At 45.7% G+C, this 19,752-nt stretch overlaps 1 protein-coding gene across 1 annotated transcript in view; it reads left to right on the plus strand.

Moving 5' to 3' along the window:
• Positions 1-439: 439 nt before the first annotated feature.
• The window catches only part of LRRC40 (leucine rich repeat containing 40), a 33,368-nt gene continuing 14,055 nt past the window's right edge, over positions 440-19,752 (plus strand). Inside the window, exons 1-10 of the mRNA XM_040407775.1 lie at positions 440-686; positions 1,133-1,314; positions 4,303-4,376; positions 4,465-4,594; positions 6,413-6,536; positions 7,539-7,681; positions 7,790-7,962; positions 8,374-8,464; positions 9,475-9,526; positions 16,603-16,711. Of these exons, the coding sequence (XP_040263709.1) occupies positions 536-686; positions 1,133-1,314; positions 4,303-4,376; positions 4,465-4,594; positions 6,413-6,536; positions 7,539-7,681; positions 7,790-7,962; positions 8,374-8,464; positions 9,475-9,526; positions 16,603-16,711 (1,229 nt within the window). The 5' untranslated portion in view covers positions 440-535. The remainder of the gene's footprint in view (positions 687-1,132; positions 1,315-4,302; positions 4,377-4,464; positions 4,595-6,412; positions 6,537-7,538; positions 7,682-7,789; positions 7,963-8,373; positions 8,465-9,474; positions 9,527-16,602; positions 16,712-19,752) is intronic.

The following is a 19,752-nucleotide window of genomic DNA, read 5'->3' on the forward strand; positions in this document are numbered from 1 at the left end:
TGTGACTGGTACTTGTGGGGGGTGGCTGTTTGACTGGTACTTGTGGGGGCAGTGTGACTGGTACTGGGGGGGGGGGGCAGTGTGAACGGTACTTGTGGGTGGGGGCAGTGTGACTGGTACTTGTGGGGGGGCAGTGTGACCGGTACTGGGGGGGGGGGGGGGGGGGGCAGTGTGACCGGTACTGGGGGGGGGGGGGGGCAGTGTGAACGGTACTTGTGGGTGGGGGCAGTGTGGATGGCACTAATGCGGGAACCGAAGTAGGGGCAGAAGTTAGTGCCTTGTAGACATTTTCCCCTCTGGCCACATTCCCAGTCACTCCCAGTACGGCCCACTGGACACTGCACCTCCTCCACCCCCTCACGTGCAGGCTGCCGCAGGACGCGCGGTGTATTTACCTCATGCACGCCGCCCGCAGCCGCCATATTAGGAGCGCCGCCCTCGGGCGCCATCTAGCGCCTCCCGCCGGCAGTGTCCGCTCTGGGCGGGCTCTCTGGGTTTGAATTGCGTCCCCCGGACCCCGCTGCTGCCTGTCATCATGTCTCGGCTCAGAAGGGGAGGAATGACCGGCGACTCCCGGGAAGGTTTCCGTGACCAGAGGGACAAGGAGCCGGCCGTTCCTCAGGGACTGATCAAGGCGGCCAGGAAGAGCGGCCAGCTGAACCTGTCAGGAAGAGGCCTGAGCGAGGGTGAGGGGGCCACGGGCAGGTTTTGGGGGGTTTTGTGATCTCCTGGTTGTAATTGCTGGAAATAGGTTTGCCATTGTGTGACTTTAGCGCCATGGCCGCCCATAGCAACCGCGGTCTGGGTGCAGCAGAGAACTGCGCCCGCGTGCAATTTTTACCTCAAATTAGTGCAATTCTATTGTCGCAAAACCAAAATCCTTGGAAAACCGCATCAATTTGAGGTAAAACCGCAGTTTTCAGCCTCGACTTGAACGCACGGCCTGGTTCACACGGTAGGCTGCAGCACGCGGCCGGGATCCCGCTCACCTGCGTCAGCCAATTTAATCTGCCGCCGCCGCTTTTTATTGTTACCGTTGTCCTTAGAGTTGCTCCGTTAAATAGTCTAGCGGAAAATATCCGCGCTGTTTGCGTCTTTTGCGTTTAACCCTTGTCTTTCTGCTATTGTCTAGTTCCGGCGAGCGTTTGGAGAATAAATTTGGACACCCCGGAGGAGGCGCACACCAACGTCCAGTTCGACGCGTCCGACCGCTGGTGGGAGCAGACGGATCTGCTGAAGCTGCTCCTCTCCTCCAATCGGCTGCAGTCTCTGCCCAACGACCTCCGGCTGCTCCCGGCCCTCGTGGTGCTCGATGTGCGTCCCCCGCCGTCACGGCTCTGCTATACCGTCCCATAGTGTAGCATTGGACCCAAGTCGCTGTCGCTCAGTGCGGTCACAGACTGCGCAGCTTTCAGGACGTGCTTTGGTTTTTCAAAATCGCAAGATGCCCTTTAAGGGCTCTTTCACACTTGCGTTGTCCGGATCCGTCGTGCACTCCATTTGCCGGAATTACACGCCGGATCCGTAACAACGCAAGTGTACTGAAAGCATTTGAAGACGGAACCGTCTTCAAAATGCGTTCAGTGTTACTATGGCAGCCAGGACGCTATTAAAGTCCTGGTTGCCATAGTAGTAGTGGGGAGCAGTATACTTACAGTCCGTGCGGCTCCCGGGGCGCTCCAGAATGACGTCAGAGCGCCCCATGCGCATGGATGACGTGCCATGCGATCATGTCATCCATGCACGTGGGGCGCCCTGACGTCACTCTGAAGCGCCCGGGGAGCCGCACGGACAGTAAGTATACCGCTCCCCACTGCACTTTACCATGGCAAACAGGACTTTAGCGTCCCGGCAGCCATGGTAACCATTCAGAAAAAGCTAAACGTCGGATCCGGTAATGCGCTGAAACGACGTTTAGCTTAAGGCCGGATCCGGATTAATGCCTTGCGGCAAGTCTTCAGGATTTTTGGCCGGAGTAAAAAGCGCAGCATGCTGCGGTATTTTCTCCGGCCAAAAAACATCCTGATGCATCCTGAACGGATTTCTCTCCATTCAGAATGCATGGGGATAATCCTGATCAGGGTTCTTACGGCATAGAGCCCCGACGACGGAACTCTATGCCGGAAGACAAGAACGCAAGTGTGAAAGAGCCCTAAGTCGCCTTTTGGTAAAACCATGGCATTAACCCCTTAGTGACCAGCTTATTTTGGGCCTTACTGACCAAGCGTTTTCTTCCTTTTTTTTTTTTTTTTTTTCATCGTCGCGTTCAAAGAGCTATAACTTTTTTATTTTTCTGTCTCTATAGCTGTATGAGGGCTTTTTTTTTTTTTTTTTTTGCGGGAAAAGTTGTTTTTAATTGTGCCATTTTGGGGTACACATAGCTTTCTGAATTACTTTTAACTCTTTCTGGGAGGGAGATGGGAAAAACAGCAATTCTGGCACTGCATTTTTACGTTTATAAATTTTTACGTTGTTAATTTTTCAGTATAAATAACATAATATCTTTATTCTCTGGGTCAGTTCGATTACAGTGATACCAAATACATATATTTATTTTTTTACGTTTTACTATAAAAAGTCGGACATGCCGTACTTTTAGTCCGGCGGCCTTTCGCCGTGCTGCGCCGGAGCTCCGCCCCCCTCCTCATTATAGTCAATGGGGATAGAGCGGCGGCACGGATCCGTCCTGCCGCTAGTGTGAAAATAGCCTAAGAATAAATTAGAATTATTATTTCTATTTTTTTTTTATACAGTGTTTACCGTAGGCTATAATTTATGTAGTCCGGGTCATTATGGACTCGGCAATACCAAAGATATGGGTGAGATTTTTTAATTTTTATTTTTTGCAAATTTTTACATTGGAGAGAAACTTTTTTTTTTTTTTTATGGAAATTTTTTAATTCCTTTTTTTTTTTTTTTTTTACCACTTAATAGTCCCACAAGGGGACTATAACAGTCAGTATTTTAATTGCTTGTAAAATGCAATGCACTATCTCTATAGTGCATTGCATTTTAATGGCAATGCTATTTTAACATTAGCCAGCAGGCTGCGCCAGAGAAATTACACAAGCCTGGTCTGGGGCCTACATCAGACCCCAACCAGCCTTCACACACATCGGCACCCTGCGATCGGGCTGTTATCGTAGGGCTGCGGCTCTCGTGTGAGAGTCGGGTCCCCACTGCACGGGGGACCCGTGCAGCACTTAGACTAGGCCGCCGTAAAAAAAAGCTGCGGGCCAGCCTAAGGCTCCTTAGTGACCTCCGTAAAAATACGTATTGGTGGTCACTAAGGGGTTAAAGGAAATCTGTCAGCAGACTTGTACCTATGACATGTGCACTTGGCAGCTGAAGGCATCTGTGTTGTTCCCATGTTCATATCTGCCCGCATTGCTGAGAAAAATGGTGTTATAATATATGCAAATGAGCCTCTAGGAGCAACGGGGACGTTACCATTAGGCCTAGTGTGTGATCCGTGGCCGTATTGCGGGCCGCAATACACTGCCACAGTTCCGTGTGCATTCCGCATCACGGATGCGGACCCATTCAATTCAATGGGTCCGGAATTACGGAACGGGACCCCTCGGAAGCACTACGGAGTGCTTCCGTGGGGTTGCGTCCCGTACTTCCGTTCCGCAAAAAGATAGAACATGTCCTATTTTTTTTGCGGAACGGGCGGATCGCGGACCCATTAAAGTGAATGGATCCGCGATCCGATGTGGCTGACCTACGGCCGGCGATCGTGCATTGCGGGCCGCAGCACGGGCACCTGTCACACGCGTTCGTGTGAACTTGGCCTTACACCTAGAGGCTCTGCTCTCTCTAGAACTGCCACTCCCTCTGCAGTCTGACAGGGCCGGGTGTGGTCATGTTTACATTGCCTGGCCCTGTCAATCACAGTCCAAAGGGTGTGGCAGTTGCAGAGAGCCCAGCCTCTAGGTGTAATGGTAACGCCCCCGTTGCTCCTAGAGGCTAATTTGCATATATGAAAACATAATTTTTCTCATCAATGCGGGCACATATGAACATGGGACCGACACGGATGCCTTCAGCTGCCAAGAGCACATGTAACAGGTCAGCCAGTGTCATAGGGACAGAACTGCTGACAGATGCCCTATTCCGGTAGGTACAAGTTATCCACAGGTGTGCTCGGCTGTCTCTGAAACCCCCATAGAAATAAATGGAGCAGCTGCTGAATTATCAGAATTACTGAATGCCTGGTTAGGAATTTCACTGTAATCGCTTTGATACCTGAAGTGCTCTGAGCGACACTGGTGTAGAATTAACACTGCGCTGTATTCACAGGTCCATGACAACCTCCTGACGGAGCTCCCCGCTGCCATCGGAGAGCTGGTGAACCTGCAGAAGCTGAACGTCAGGTATATAGGGTGACGGATGCTTCCTCTCACGGATACGGTCTGAATATAGACTTAGCCTCGTCTCACTGATGTCTTGTATTTTATCCAGTCACAATAAACTGAAGTCGCTGCCGCCGGAGCTAGCGCAGCTGCAGAATCTCAAGAGCCTCCTTGTCCAGCACAACCAGTTGGAGGAAATACCAGACGTGCTGGGACCGCTGAGTGTTCTGGAGGAGCTGGTATGTCCTCCTCAGTAGCCTCTGTGGCTGTAATAATGAAGGTAGCACTTATGAAAGGAGTATCCTAATGTTATAAAATGGCAGTATAGTGCTATGGTACACACTCCCAGCCACTCTACTGTGCAGCGAACTGCAGCCGACCTTAGGCCCTTTCACACGGGCACAAAGCGCGAGGTGAACGCATTGCACCCGCACTGAATCAGGATCCGTTCACTTCAATGGGGCTGTGCAGATGAGCAGTGATTTTCCTGCATCACTTGTGCTTTGCGTGAAAATCGTAGCATGTTCTATATTGTGCGTTTTTCACACAACGCAGGCCCCATAGAAATGAATGGGGCTGCGTGAAAATCGCAAGCAAGTGCGGATGCGGTGCGATTTTCACGCATGGTTGCTAGGAGATGATGGGGATGAGCAACCCCATTAAAGTTAATTTACTGTATTATTTTCCCTTATAACATGGTTATAAGGGAAAATAATAGCATTCTTAATACAGAATTCTTACTAAAATGTCGATTGAGGGGTTAACAAACAAAAAAATTTACTTGCCTCATCCACTTGTTCGCGCAGCCGGCATCGTCTTCTTTCTTCTTCTTTCAGGACCTGCCAAAGGACCTTTGATGACGTAATTGTGCTCACCACGTGTTGAGCGCGGTGGCGTCAGCGCAGGTCCTGCTGAATGAAGATAGAAGGATTACGTCATGAAAGGTCCGTTTGAAGGTCCTGAAAGAAGACGATGCCGGCTGCGCGAACAAGAGGATGAGGTGAGTTATGTTTTTTTATTTTTTTAACCCCTCAATCGACATTTTAGTAAGCATTCTGTATTAAGAATGCTATTTAGTGTTGAGCGAACTTGTGTTTTAAGTTCGGCGTATCGAAGAATCGCGTTATGGATTCTAAATTCCGTTCTGGTCCGTGGTAGCGGAATCCATAACGTGATTCTTTGATAACACGAACTTTAGACGCCGAACTTAAAACACAAGTTCGCTCAACACTAATGCTATTTTTTTCCTTTATAACCATATTAAAAGGGAAAATAATATAATATACAGAATACCTAACCCAAACCCGAACTTCACTGAAGAGGTTCGGGTCTGGGTACCACATTCAATTTTTTTATCACACGCGTGCAAAACGCATTGCACCCGCGCGATAAAAACTGAACATTGCAATTGCAGTCAAAACTGACTGACTGAAATTTTGTGCGCACTCGCGCGGGTTTCCCGCAATGTACCCGGGATGCCCATCTGAAAGAGGCCTTACTCTTTTGAATAGAAACAGACTGCAGATCCCTACGCTTCGGTTAGGGGGCAGTGCGGCTGTACAGGAAAAAACAGTGAAGGGGCGCAGCATTAAACCAGCACTGCAGTCCCTTCATTCTCAGAATCAGTGGAGGACTAACCGGTCACCCCCCACTAAATCCGTAGCTGTATGCCATTACTTTACAAAATTGTAATACCCCTTTTAAATGTATATTTCCAGTACAATAGGTCAGCCTCCTGTTTCAGATATGTTACACAACTTGTAGGGGGAGATTTATCATCTCCCTTGCGCCTGAAACGTAGCATAAATTAGGTGCATCCTCCGGCAGAGCAGGGGAAGTTGAGACTGGCGCAGAAAGTGTCGGTCTTGATAAACCTTCCCCGTATTTCCCATTGCGCAGCAGGTTAGCACTATTACTTTGCAGCACTGGGGTCCTAGGCTTCAGTCCAACCCAAGGACAACATCTGCATGGTATTTGTATGTTCAACTTTTGAGTGATAATAGTCTTTGACGCAATGCTTTAGCTCAAGATTTCAGTAAAATGTTCTCCAATTACAGGACCTTTCCAGTAATGGTCTGCGGAACATTTCAGGATGCCTTGGAGGTCTAACCCATCTCAGTCGACTCAACCTGTCCAGCAACAAGCTAAAATCCCTTCCTGCTGAAATCAGCTCCTTAAAAAGTAAGACTTGTACTCGCTCCTTCTTGTGCTTGCTCTCTCTTACCCTCCATTCCGAGCTGATGAACTTCTGAATTAAGTCTGAACTTTGTTTATCTGGTACTCTAAATCCCCTGCATAGACATCTAGGCAGGTTTATCAAGGCTAGCATCTCATACGTCCGAATCAGAATTGTGCTGGTCTTGGAAAATCGCCCAAAAAAATCTTTTTATTTTATTTTTTTATTTACATATATGGCACACTCCAAAAGTGCTGTGCTCGTGCAAGTGTATAGGAACGTACTGTCCCATAGAAGTGAATGGGGCGACTCACCGTCAACACTGCAGGGAAGGTAGCGCTCGCGCGGCCTTGTCTTTAACCAGCTGATCAGCAGGGGTGAGGATAGCTCATCAATATTAAAATCCCAGAAAAACCGTTTAATATTTGATTCCTGCATCCACCACTAGGGGAAGCCCACGGCATACTGTTTTCTTAGGGTACTTTCACACTTGTGGCAGGACGGATCCGACAGGCTGTTCACCATGTCGGATCCGTCCTGCGGCTATTTCGCCGTGCCGCCACTCCGTCCCCATTGACTATAATGGGGACGGGGGCGGAGCTCCGGCGCAGCACGGCGAAAGGCCGCCGGACTAAAATTACTGCATGTCAGGCTTTTTAGTCTGGCGGCTTTCGCCGTGCTGCGCCTGAGCTCCGCGCCCGTCCCCATTATAGTCAATGGGGACGGAGCGGCGGCACGGCGAAATAGCCGCAGGACGGATCCGACATGGTGAACAGGCTGTCGGATCCGTCCTGCCGCAAGTGTGAAAGTAGCCTTATTGCACTTAATAGTATAAACACTGCAGCTAGCTCCCTCTAGTGGTGGCTGCAAGAAGCCAACTCTTATTTAACTCTGTGGCCCCGCATGGGATTTGGAGCTTTGTCATAATTGTACTGAAGTTTGCTCATGTGCCCTCTGCTTCTAAAATTTCATAACTGACTACTGTAATTTACTTATGGTTCCTGAAGGCCTCAGACAGCTGGACTGCACATCAAATCTGCTGGAGGACGTGCCCACTTCTTTAGCTGGAATGGATTTTCTGGAGCAGCTGTACCTAAGACAGAACCAGCTGACGTTTCTGCCTGAGCTTCCCAACTGCAAGCTGCTGAAGGTTTACACGCTCCTTACTGTGGGACGCTTATAAAAAGCTGTTCAGTATATGGCATGTGACATGTTATCAGTTGATAATAACCAATTCGTCTCCACATTTACCCTTCAGGAGCTGCATGTTGGTAACAACCAGATAAATACTCTGGGCCCCCAGCACTTGTCACACTTGAGTTGTCTCATTATACTGGAGCTGCGGGATAATAAACTGAAGAGCTTACCTGATGAAATAGCTTTGCTTAAAGGACTGGAACGGCTGGACTTGACCAATAATGACCTGAGCAAGTAAGAGTTGGGCCCGGGCTACATGGTGACTTTTGTCGCCTGACCGAAAAATGTGTGCAGTTTGTCTGTGACTGAGTGTTGCAATTTTGCTGCAAGTTATGCGTGATTTAGGATTTGTATTAAACACTATGGAAAGAAACTGCGTGCAACGTACTGCGACATGACATTCAGGAAAAAGCCATACCTGTTGCAGAACTCAAATTGCACATGACTTTTCACCATACAATGGAAGTATGCATTGCTTATTTTGCATTCAGTTTGTACCCTTTTTTGAATGTCAGGGGTGAGACAGCATAGCCATTATGGCTTGCATAGGGGCCTAATGTGATATCAGACGATGGACAGACCATAGTGATCAGAATGATCGGTTGGAGCCTTTCTGATTCTTTGTTGTTTTTTTTTCCCTTGCAGTCTGCCCAATTCTCTTGCAAATCTTCCAAATTTAAAATCACTTCAGCTGGAAGGAAATCCCTTGAGGGGCATTAGGAAGGATCTTCTCAGTGTAAGTATAACTGTGGAGACTACATTTTGAATGGCTTTTCACTAGAGTTGTGTCTGTATTTAACCAGGGGTTTGTTTTAGTAGTCAGATGTTATTCTTCTGTGGCTTTTGACTCCTGTGGAGACTGCTGACTCGCCCCCTAACTAAATATTACTAGCTAAAACTGATTAGTGACTTAGATTTGGCTGGAGTTTAACTTATCTTTAAGTGTGGGCTGCTTGTTATAAATATCCATTTTTACTATTATTCATGCTAGCTTCTAGAACAGGATTTCACAACCTTTTTCATATTGAGGAACTCCTGGAAAAAATCATCTGGAGGAACCCCTCCAATTTTCTACAAATCAGAAAAAAAAGGCTTAAAAAAATGTCAGACCCTAAAAAGACCCTAAAAATTACTGACATCAGACCTCAGAATTAAGTCAAACCTTAGACCAGAACCCTCAATGAATTCAGACCCATAATGACCAAGAGCCCCTTTTTTCTGATGTTGACCTATCTGGGGGTTCAGAAAGCTGTAATACCACTTTTTTATATTTAGTGTCCTGATCCAGGTGGGTAACGGTCACTTCAGCTGTCCAGGTGCACTGTCTGTACAGACTGATCTAGACTTCCTTGAGCTGTTCATGTCACCATATGGCACATGCGCAGTGCAAATACAAAACTTGGCCGGAATCGCAGACAGTGTGTGGAACCCCTGCTGGGAGATGCTGCCACCGCCTACCCATACCAGTCATGTCTTACAGCCCCAAAGTGCATCAAAATGTCCTTTTTAAAGGGGTTTTCCGAGACTTTTTAATACTGATACCTATTCTCAGGATAGGTAATCAGTATCTAATTGGTGGCGGTCTGATACCCGGGATCCCCGCTGATCAGCCCTTTTTATCTCCTAATTATGCAATCTGCACTGAATGAATCTGTATGCATGCCAGATATATGAATGACAGGTCTGATATTTCTTTTTCCCTGAAAATAATTTTTTTTTTTTTTTTTGTACCATTTTTAATTCTAGAATGGTACCCAGAAGTTACTGAAGTATCTAAGAGGCAGAATTCAAGTCCCAGGTAACTATATTGTCTAGTCAGTAGGATAACGCTGTATCCTAAGAACATTTCTTCAGAAATTCTCCAAAGACACTTTGTTACCTGACACGATAAAGGTTTGCTATTCCTTCTGTAATGTGATGTAGCATGTAAATTTTAGTAAGAGTTTGCAGTGGATCTGCCACAAACTTCACTATGTGCTCTGCAAAGGGTGAAGTCAGTGGCAAACTCACAACATATCTGGTATATTTAAAAAAAAAAAATCTGCAGCTCTTACCCAAGATCCATGTAGAGTTTTTATTTTTTCTGCTGCATAAGGATGAGGCTTTGTAAAATCTCATTCATTGGCATTTAATTATTTGTTAGCTGTAAGGGTATGCTCAGACTTGGAAAATGCTCACTAAGAATCTGCAACACTCTGGCAGTGCCCTATGCACATTAGACTATCATTGGTTGAACTTGCTGATTTTGGCAGTGCCAAGCAACTAGCTAATGCGTATGAGGGGGGCCTCCTGACTCTGGTGTTGGTAGGAAAGACTTGTAAAGTCGAATATTAATGCCATATCCTTTGGTTCTGGCAGGTGTTAAGCCTCATCCAGTGGCTTTCTCCACTCTTGCCATTGCAAACTGATGCATGCTCGGCCAAACCAAGCATTTATGTGACTAATGGATTCAGGAGGAACAGTAGTCAGTCGGACAAATGTTCGTCCAACAGCGATTGAAGGTGAATGGGCACCTTAGAAATGCACGAAACAACCAGCACTGTGTCCTCTTCGCTCACAGGATTGATATGTGGTGCAGTTGTTGGAATGCTACCGCTAAAGTAATGGCATAACCTAGCGATATGCTATCACTTTGTGATGACAATACCGCTTTAAAGAGGTTGTGCGTGATTACAAAAATATAGAGAGCTTCTGCTAGAAACCCAGCCAAACCTGTCCTTGGATTGTGTTATCTCAGAGTACCATCACCAGTGTAAAACGTAACCTCTACTGATGATCATTAGAACTCGCCCAGATTGTGCCCATAAAAAGCAATTAACAATAAGGCTGGGCGGGACAAGGAAAGGAAAAATCTCACCCTCACACTTGCCCTATCAAACTTAAAGCCCTGCATAGCAAAACAGAACGGCCGCCCCAATAGGGGCCATCCCGTGTCAGGAACCTCCTGATAGGACCTATATGTCCCTGACAAAGGATAGATACCGCCACCCAAGCAGAGACCGATTATGACTACAGTCGAACAGTAATGTCATTGGTCAATGCATGTATCAGAAAATAATAAAGTTACAACATAAATATTGAATCGCACATAATACATATATGGTCCCATATAACCCAGTGGCGTCTAAGTTTGATCACCAGTGGGGAAAAAATGAGCACATACCATATGTCCCAGGCATGCAAACTTCTCTGAACTGTTCTCTGGGGTCAGTTCATCAGGGGACCACATATAAACACAAAAAAACTCCATAAAACAATACAAAAATGGAGACCATGATGTTAGTGCGAATCTGATGAAACTATTGTAATAATGCCCCAATGATGATAAAGCGGCGGCCCAGCCTAAGGCCCCTTAGTGACCGCCATAAAAAGGCTTATGGGTGGTCACTAAGGGGTTAAGAGCCGTAAGGTCTACTGTGGAAGAGGAAAAAGAATCCAGGTCAAGACAGGATTTAATGTTTGTAAGTCTGAGACCAAGGAAAGCGAGAGTATTTCCCATACAGGATTGTGTTAAGGAATTGACAAAAAGAGACTGGAACAAGCCTGATAAAGTTTCTTTTTTATTCCTAGATCAGTTAAGAGGAAGTATCCGTTTAATGATCAGGAAGTAGCGGCCTGGCAAAATGTACTGAGGGTGAATGCCCCTGTGGCAAAAGTCATAAAAAAAAATTGGCCCTCCGGTTTGAGGATTTGGGTTCTCTTGAAGGCCCAATGGATAAAAGAGCTGACACCTATCTTAGAACAAATTGGGAGGCATCCACTTCCTCCATTAAACCGAATACTGCTGCAACATAGTGCTTTCATGCGATTTTATTAAGGGAGATATATACCTGTACTTGCGGGATACCCCTGCTGATGCTGCCACCCTGCTGATATATATATATATATATATATACCCCGCCGGATTTCTCCCGCTCAGTATGCTAATACTGAGCATCGGAACAGAGAGGAGGAGACGCCAGGGTTTCTCAATGGGCGTCTCCTTCTCCCTGGCTGTAGCGCTGTCCAATCGCAGAGCATCTACAGCCAGGGAGAAGGAGACGCCCATTGAGAAACCCTGGTGTCTCCTCCTCCCTGTTCCGATGCTCAGTATTAGCATACTGAGCGGGAGAAATCTGGCGAGGCATATTTAAAAAAAAAAAAAAAAAAAATCAAGCAGGGTGGCAGCATCAGCGCAAGTACAGGTATAAATCTCCCTTAATAAAATCACATGAAAGGTCCTCTTTTTTTAGGTTTGGTTGGGAAAGTTAGAATCGAATATAGCTAGTAAAACCCAGAGAGAATAACTGCTGGAAGCAATCCCTCCTATGCTGAAGGCGGCTGATTTTATTTCAGACCAACAGCTGACTCGTTAAGATTGTCAGCCAGAGCAGCGGCTTTGTCCAATTCTGCCAGAAGATCCCTATGGTTAAAGGGGTGGAAAAGGGGACATTGCATCAAAATCCAAATTATGCGCCCTTCCTTGTCAGAGTAATTTTCTATTTGGTCCTGCACTGGATGATATATTGTACAAAGCCTCTGACAAGAAAAAGGGGCTTCCTGGACCATCCTTTCCCAAACAAATTCGTTTCAGTTTAGAGAGAAAAAGGAGGCGGCTGGGGACCAAAGGAAAAGCTCAGATTGGAGAAGAAATAAATCAAAAGGTCTATTGTTTGAAGTCCAAACCTCAGTCTTCAAACACCTCTCAGCAATGACTCCAGGCCTCAGGTGGGGGTCGCCTTGCTTTATTTTCCCAAGCTTGGCAAAATATTACAGCAAAAAAGTCCTCACCAAGGAGAGTAAAAATTACAGCTTTACGTCAGCGTTCCCTGAAACAGGCAGCTTTATTAAGAGAAATAAAAGTGCTAATGGACAAATCAGTCTTACTCTCAGTGCCGGTGTTCTGTCAGAAAACCTTAAATCGTCAAATTCCCTTACCCCATGTGTGCGCCTTTGCGCAAGCGCAGTACCAGGGCATGGGTAAGTTAAAATTACAGTGAGCGTTGACTCATGGACGCGCACATGGACAATGTGTGTGCGCTCTCACGGGGTAAGGAGATCTGACAGTCTTTTGTCTTGTTAAATCTCCTTACCCTCACACTGCGCACGCGCGGAATGTGAAATCTCCTTACCCTCACTACACAGCGCACTTGAGGGTAAGGAGATTTTACAATCCGCACGTGCGCAGTGTGAGGGTAAGGAGATTTAACAAGACAAAAGACCGTCAGATCTCCTTACCCCTGAGAGCACACGCGTGGTGTCCGTGCGCGCATCCATGAGTCAACGCTCAGTGTAATTTTACCTTACCCATGCCGTGGTACTGCGCTTGCGTGGAGGCGCACACCCCCGGAAATCATGTGGGGTAAGGGAATATGACGAGTTAAGGTTTTCTGACAGAACACCGGCAGAAGAAATAGGGGAAGGATTTTCTGGTCCCCAAACCAAACGGGTCCTATCAGACAATACTAAATTTGAAAGACCTGAGCTCGTATATGTCTTAGGCTACATTCACACGTCAGTATTTTTCTATATCCCGATTTTCGGTCCGTTTTTTCAGATCCGTTGTTCCTGAAAATGTTTCCGTATGTCATCCGTTTTTTGCGGATCCGCAAAAAAAGGAAACATGTATAAATTTCGATAAGCAAATAAAGTTGTTTGGATTTCTTTGAAAAAAAAAATAAAAAATTTAAATGTAATTTCCAGGAACGGAATCCGCATAAAACGGATGACATACGTAATGATATCCGAATGTCTTCCGTTTTTTGCGGATCCATTGACTTTGTATTGTACCAGGATCCGAATTTTGCGGAAAAGAATAGGACATGTTTTATATTTAAACGGACATGCGGAACGGAACAACGGAAACGGACAGCACACATTGTGCTGTCCGATTTTTTTCCAGGACCCATTGAAAATGAATGGGTCCAGATCTGTTCCGCAAAAAACGGAACAGATCAGGAAAGAAAAAACGGACGTGTGAATGGACCCTTATCGGAGGTTCCAGATGGAATCTGTAGCATCAACAATCCTTCATCTGTTCCCCAATTGCGTTATGGCCTTAACATCAAGGTCGCCAATTATCACATACCCATACAGCCCTCTTTCCAAAAGTTTTTCTCAGGGTTGCAGTGCAGACAAAAGATTTAGTCCTTCATCTACAGTTCAGAACGCTTCCCTTTGGGGTGTGTCGGGCACCGAGAATCTTCACCAAACTAATGGCTGAGTTGATGGCGCAAATGAGGAGATTGGACATCATAATTAGGGATGAGCGAATAGACTTCGGATGAAACATAATCATCCCGTACCTGGACAATCTCTATATAGTGGGACAGTTTCTGAATATCCTTTCAATACAGACTCAGGAGGTGTCAAGGATCTTGACAAATCTAGGTTGGCTCATAAGTTGTGTCTGACACCAAATTACCGCGTTACTTTCCTAGGGATCCAACTAGATTTATTATCACAAAGGTGATTAGACTTTTAATACAACAAAAAGAAGGGAATTCAGCGAAACCAGAGTCTCTACCCTAAGACAAGCCATGTCGGTGCTAGGTGTAATGACTTCATGCATTCCAGCGGTAAAATGGGCCCAGTTCAGGTCCAGGATCCTTCAGGCTTGCATTCTATCATGCTGGAGCAGAGATCTTGCATCCCTAGATTGCAAGATTCCGATTCCTGAGTCAGTGAGGGTGTCCCTGTATTGTTGGATGGATCCTGTAAACCTGAGATCAGAGGTGCAAAGGATAAAAGCTAATCCTATAATAATTACAACAGATGCCAGCCCCAGGGAGTGGGGTGCTCACTCAGATTTGGGGGTTTTCCAAGGTCAGTGGTCGTCTGCCCAAAGCCAGCAGTCCCAGAATTTCAGAGAACAGAGGGCAATATTTTGTGCTCTAAAGGAATTCCTCCCCTTTTTAATAAACAGACAAGTGAGGATATTCTCCGACAGCAGTAGCTGATGTCAGCAGACAGGGGAGAACAAGGTCGCCCCAGCTGTTGAATCTAACATTCAGGATTTTCCACCTTTTTCAAGGGGAAGAATCTGTCGATTTCTGCGGTTCATTTGAAAGGCTGATAAAACATCCAGGCAGACTTCCTAAGCAGGCACAGGGTCAGACAGGGGGAGTGGTGCTTTTGTCAGGAGGTGTTCGACCAAATAGTGGGTTTATGGGGGACCCCATCAATAGACCTGTTTGCTTCCTCTCTCTCAATCCAGCAGATCATTCTCAGGGGATAGATGCTCTGTCTTGGCCTTGGGGGGGGGGGGGGAAAGATCTATGCTATGAGTTTCCCCCCTCTGGGCCTGCTTCCCAAAGTAATTCAGAAAATCCGGAGGGAGTATGCTACAGTAGTAATAATAGCCCCCTATTGCCCGAAAAAGGTATGGTTCACGTGGCTGAGGAAACTGTCCCTTTCAGATTTTTGGGTACTTCCAGAGAGGGAGGATTTGTTGTATCAAGGCCTCTACTTCATCCGGAAGTAGCAAAATTACATTTAACAGCCTGGATACTTTTACACTGGCGTTTTGGCTTTCAGTTTGAGATCCGTTCAGGGCTCTCACAAGCGGTCCAAAACAGATGAGTTTTTTTGCCCTAATCAATCAGTTTGCCTCCGATCAGTCTCCATTCCGCTCTGGAGGCAGACACCAAAACGTTGCTTGCAGCGTTTTGCTGTCCGCTTGACGAAACTGAGCCAAACGGATCCGTCCTGGCACACAATGTAATTTAATGGGGACGGATCTGTTTTCTCTGGCACAATAGAAAACGGATCCGTCTCCCATTTGACTTTCAATGGAGTTCAGTTCTTGTAATGGACAAGTTTTTGCAGATCCATGAGAGATCCGCCCAAAACGCGAGTGTGAAAGTAGCCTGAGATCCAGGGGTCTGTCAGAACAGGTGATCGGTACGCTTCTGGCTAGCAGAACATAGATTACTTCTGATATACATGTGAGAATCTGGAAAACCTTTCAGTTTTTCCAGATAAGACTTGGATCTATCCTTACCCCCAGATATGCTATTGATTTTAAACTTTCTACAGGAAGGGCGTAATAAAAAATTAAGAACTAGTGCCTTAAAAGTTCCGGTTTCTGCACTTAGTGCTTTGTTTGAGGTTAGATTGGCAGCTCATCCCTGGATACAGAGGTTTATAAGAGCACCGTCCAGACTGAATCCATCCATTAGACCCAGATCATCACCCTGGGATCTTAATGTGGTCCTTTCTAGTCTAACTCAAAGTCCATTTGAACCTATAGATTCCATCCCTGTAAGAATGTTACCATACAAGACAGCCTTTCCAGTGGCAATTACCTTAGCTTGACGGGTGGGGGAGATTTCCGCCTTATCTGCCTTTCTTCCTTATAACGCTGTGTTGGATGACGGGATCGTATTTAAACCAGATCCAGCTTTTCTACCAAAGGTAGTTTCGGATTTTCATAGATCCCAAGAGATCATTTTTACCTTCATTCTGTCAGAATTCAAAAAATGAAGGTGAAGAGAGATTTCATAAACTAGATGTAAGAAGGTGTGTGGAGAAAGGCCTCTTAGTAGTTCATTCGATTTCAGGGTCCAAATAGGGGTCTGAAAGTCACAAGTCTTACGATTGCTAGGTGGATTATGAGATAGGGTTAGCCTATTCTTCTGCGGGTCTCCAGGTCACCACGGGGTTCTCTGCGCATTCCACAAGGGCCTTAGCATCATCTTGGGCAGAGAGGCTGTGCCTCCATTGATCAGATTTGTAGGGCTGCGACCTGGGAGTGGGACTGGTAAGTTCCTGTCTGGAAGGGGGAGGATCTCTCACAGGTTCTGTCATGGGCTCATGGAAAACGGGTTACCGGTAAGTGTAATCTATGTATTTTTATTTTTTTTACCAAAGATAATTGACTTGTTTGTGTTGCAGATCCAAAGTCTGAACAGGGAGAGGCTGCTGCAGTTACAGCCATGACAATGCCAAGTGACGCCCTTGTGAATACTCATGCCCTTGCCACATTGAAGACCTTAGATTACAGGTATTGCATGCGCCAAGCGGACAGGGCTCCTGGATGACAATACATATATAATATGTGACCTCCTGCACCTGCATTACTAAAAACGGCACTATTTTAACCCACAGAAATCCCAGCGCCGTACTGCTATGGTGCAGGAGCTGCGCCCGGCCGATCCACTGCAGGGGTCCGGCAGTCACTGATAGCCGGACCCCTGCTGTATGCGCCAGCATTGGTGAAAACACCGATGCCGGCGCATTAACCCTTGTTCTGCCTCTGCTGTGACGGGGACCCGATGGCAGCCCGATGCCTTCCTTAGGCATCGTGGCTGCCTTCTGTGAGAGCCAGCCCCCCTGTATCTCACAGGCAGGAAGGCTGTAAGTGTATTACAGTATTGTAATGCATTGTAAAGGGGATCAGACCCCCCAAAAGTTGAAGTCTCAGAGTGGGACAACAAATTAAGTGGAAAAAAAATAGTTTTGCAAAAAAAAGCTTCCTTTTCACAAAATAAAGTTTAAAAAAAATTGTAAAAAATAGGGGGGAAAAAAAGTATACATATTCAGTATTGCCGCGTCCATATCGACCAGCTCTATACAAATCACATGATTCACACCATCAGGTGAACGCTGTAAAAAACCCCCAATAAAAACTGTGTAAAAAGTCATTTTCTGGTAACCTTGCCTCACAAAAAGTGTATTACCAAGTGATCAAAAAGTCTTATGCGCCTGAGGGTTTAACTGCCGCTGATTTGCTGCCAGTACCCGCCTCCTGTATTAAAGGTTAATTATTATTGGTGGCGCAGTGCGCCCCCCAGTATTAAAATCATTGGTGGCAGTGGCCACAGAGTCCCCTCACCTCCTCTCATTAGTGGTGCAATGGCCCCAGCAGTGTAATCCTGGGGCTCTGATCAGTTACCATGGCAGCCAGGACGCTAATGAAGTCTTGGCTGCCATAGTCGGCTCCCTGCTGCCCTGTGCGTGGTATCGAATAGTATGGAGTATTGCAATACTTTTTTATGGTATTGAAATCGAATCAAAAATTTGGTATTGCAACAACTCTACGCAGTACAGTAATACACTCGTATAGCTCATACCAGTGTATTACTGTACGGCAGCAGGAAGCGCACGGCGTTATAGCAACCAATGACGCCGTGCGCTCCTGCACTCATAGAAACATAGAATGTGTCGGCAGATGAGAACCATTTGGCCCATCTAGTCTGCCCAATATACTGAATACTATGAATAGCCGCTGGCCCTATCTTATATGAAGGATGGCCTTATGCCTATCCCATGCATGCTTAAACTCCTTCACTGTATTTGCAGCTACCACTTCTGCAGGAAGGCTATTCCATGCATCCACTACTCTCTCAGTAAAGTAATACTTCCTGATATTGCCTTTAAACCTTTGCCCCTCTAATTTAAAACTATGTCCTCTTGTAGCAGTTTTTCTTTTAAATATTCTCTCCTCTTTTACCTTGTTGATTCCCTTTATGTATTTAGCAGTTTCTCTCATGTTCCCTCTGTCTCGTCTTTCTTCCAAGCTATACATGTTAAGGTCCTTTAATCTTTCCTGGTAAGTTTTGTCCTGCAATCCATGTACCAGTTTAGTAGCTCCAAAGTATCAATATCCTTCTGGAGATATGGTCTCCAGTACTGAGCACAATACTCCAGATGAGGTCTCACTAGTGCTCTGTAGAGCGGCATGAGCGCCTCCCTCTGTCTACTGGTAATGCCTCTCCCTATACACCCCAGCATTCTGCTAGCATTTCCTGCTGCTCTATGACATGGTCTGCCTACCTTTAAGTCTTCTGAAATAATGACCCCTAAATCCCTTTCCTCAGATACTGAGGTTAGGACTGTATCACTGATTTTATTTTCTGCTCTTGGGTTTTTACGCCCCCCGGTCCACTTATCAACATTACATTTTAGTTGCCGGATTTTTGACCATTCCTCTAGTTTTCCTAAATCCTTTTCCATTTGGTGTATCCCTCCAGGAACATCAACCCTGTTACAAATCTTTGTGTCCTCAGCAAAAAGACACACCTTACCATCGAGGCCTTCTGCAATTTCACTGATAAAGATATTAAACAATATGGGTCCCAGAACAGATCCCTGAGGTACCCCACTGGTAACAAGACCTTGGTCTGAATATACTCCATTGACTACAACCCTCTGTTGCCTGTCTCTCAGCCACTGCCTAATCCATTCAACAATATGGGAGTCCAAGCCCAAAGACTGCAATTTATTGATAAGCCTTCTGTGTGGGACAGTATCAAAAGCCTTACTAAAGTCTAGATATGCGATGTCTACTGCACCTCCTCCATCTATTATTTTAGTCACCCAATCAAAAAATCTATAAGATTAGTTTGACATGATCTCCCTGAAGTAAACCCATGCTGTTTTTCATCTTTCAATCCATGGGATTTTAGATGGTCCACAATCCTCTCCTTGAGTATGGTTTCCATTAATTTCCCCACTATTGAGGTCAGGCTTACTGGCCTATAGTTGCCCGATTCCTCCCTACTACCTTTCTTGTGAATGGGCACAACATTTGCTAATTTCCAATCTTCTGGGACGACTCCTGTTGCCAGTGATTGGTTAAATAAATCTGTTAATGGTTTTGCTAGTTCACCGCTGAGCTCTTTAAATAGCTTTGGGTGTATCCCATCAGGCCCCTGTGACTTATTTGTATTCATTTTAGAACCTCTTCCTCTGTAAAGACACATGCATCAAAAGATTCATTAGTCTTCTTCCCTAACTTAGGTCCTTTTTCCTTCTGTTCAGTTTTTACAAAGGAAAATGAAGTATTCATTGAGGCAGTCAGCGAGTTCTTTATCTTCTTCCATATACCTTCCTTCTTTTGTTTTTAATTTTGTAATTCCTTGTTTTAGTTTCCTTTTTTCATTTATGTATCTGAAGAATGCCTTATCGCCTTTTTTCACTGACTGAGCTAATTTCTCTTCTGCCTGTGCTTTAGAAGCTCTTACTACTTGTTTGGCCTCTCTCTGCCTAATCTTATAAATTTGCCTGTCATCCTCGTTTTTTTTAATTTATTTTTTATAATTC

This window comes from Bufo bufo, chromosome 9 (assembly GCF_905171765.1).
Source record: "Bufo bufo chromosome 9, aBufBuf1.1, whole genome shotgun sequence".
In the NCBI taxonomy this organism is placed as follows: Eukaryota; Metazoa; Chordata; class Amphibia; order Anura; family Bufonidae; genus Bufo; species Bufo bufo.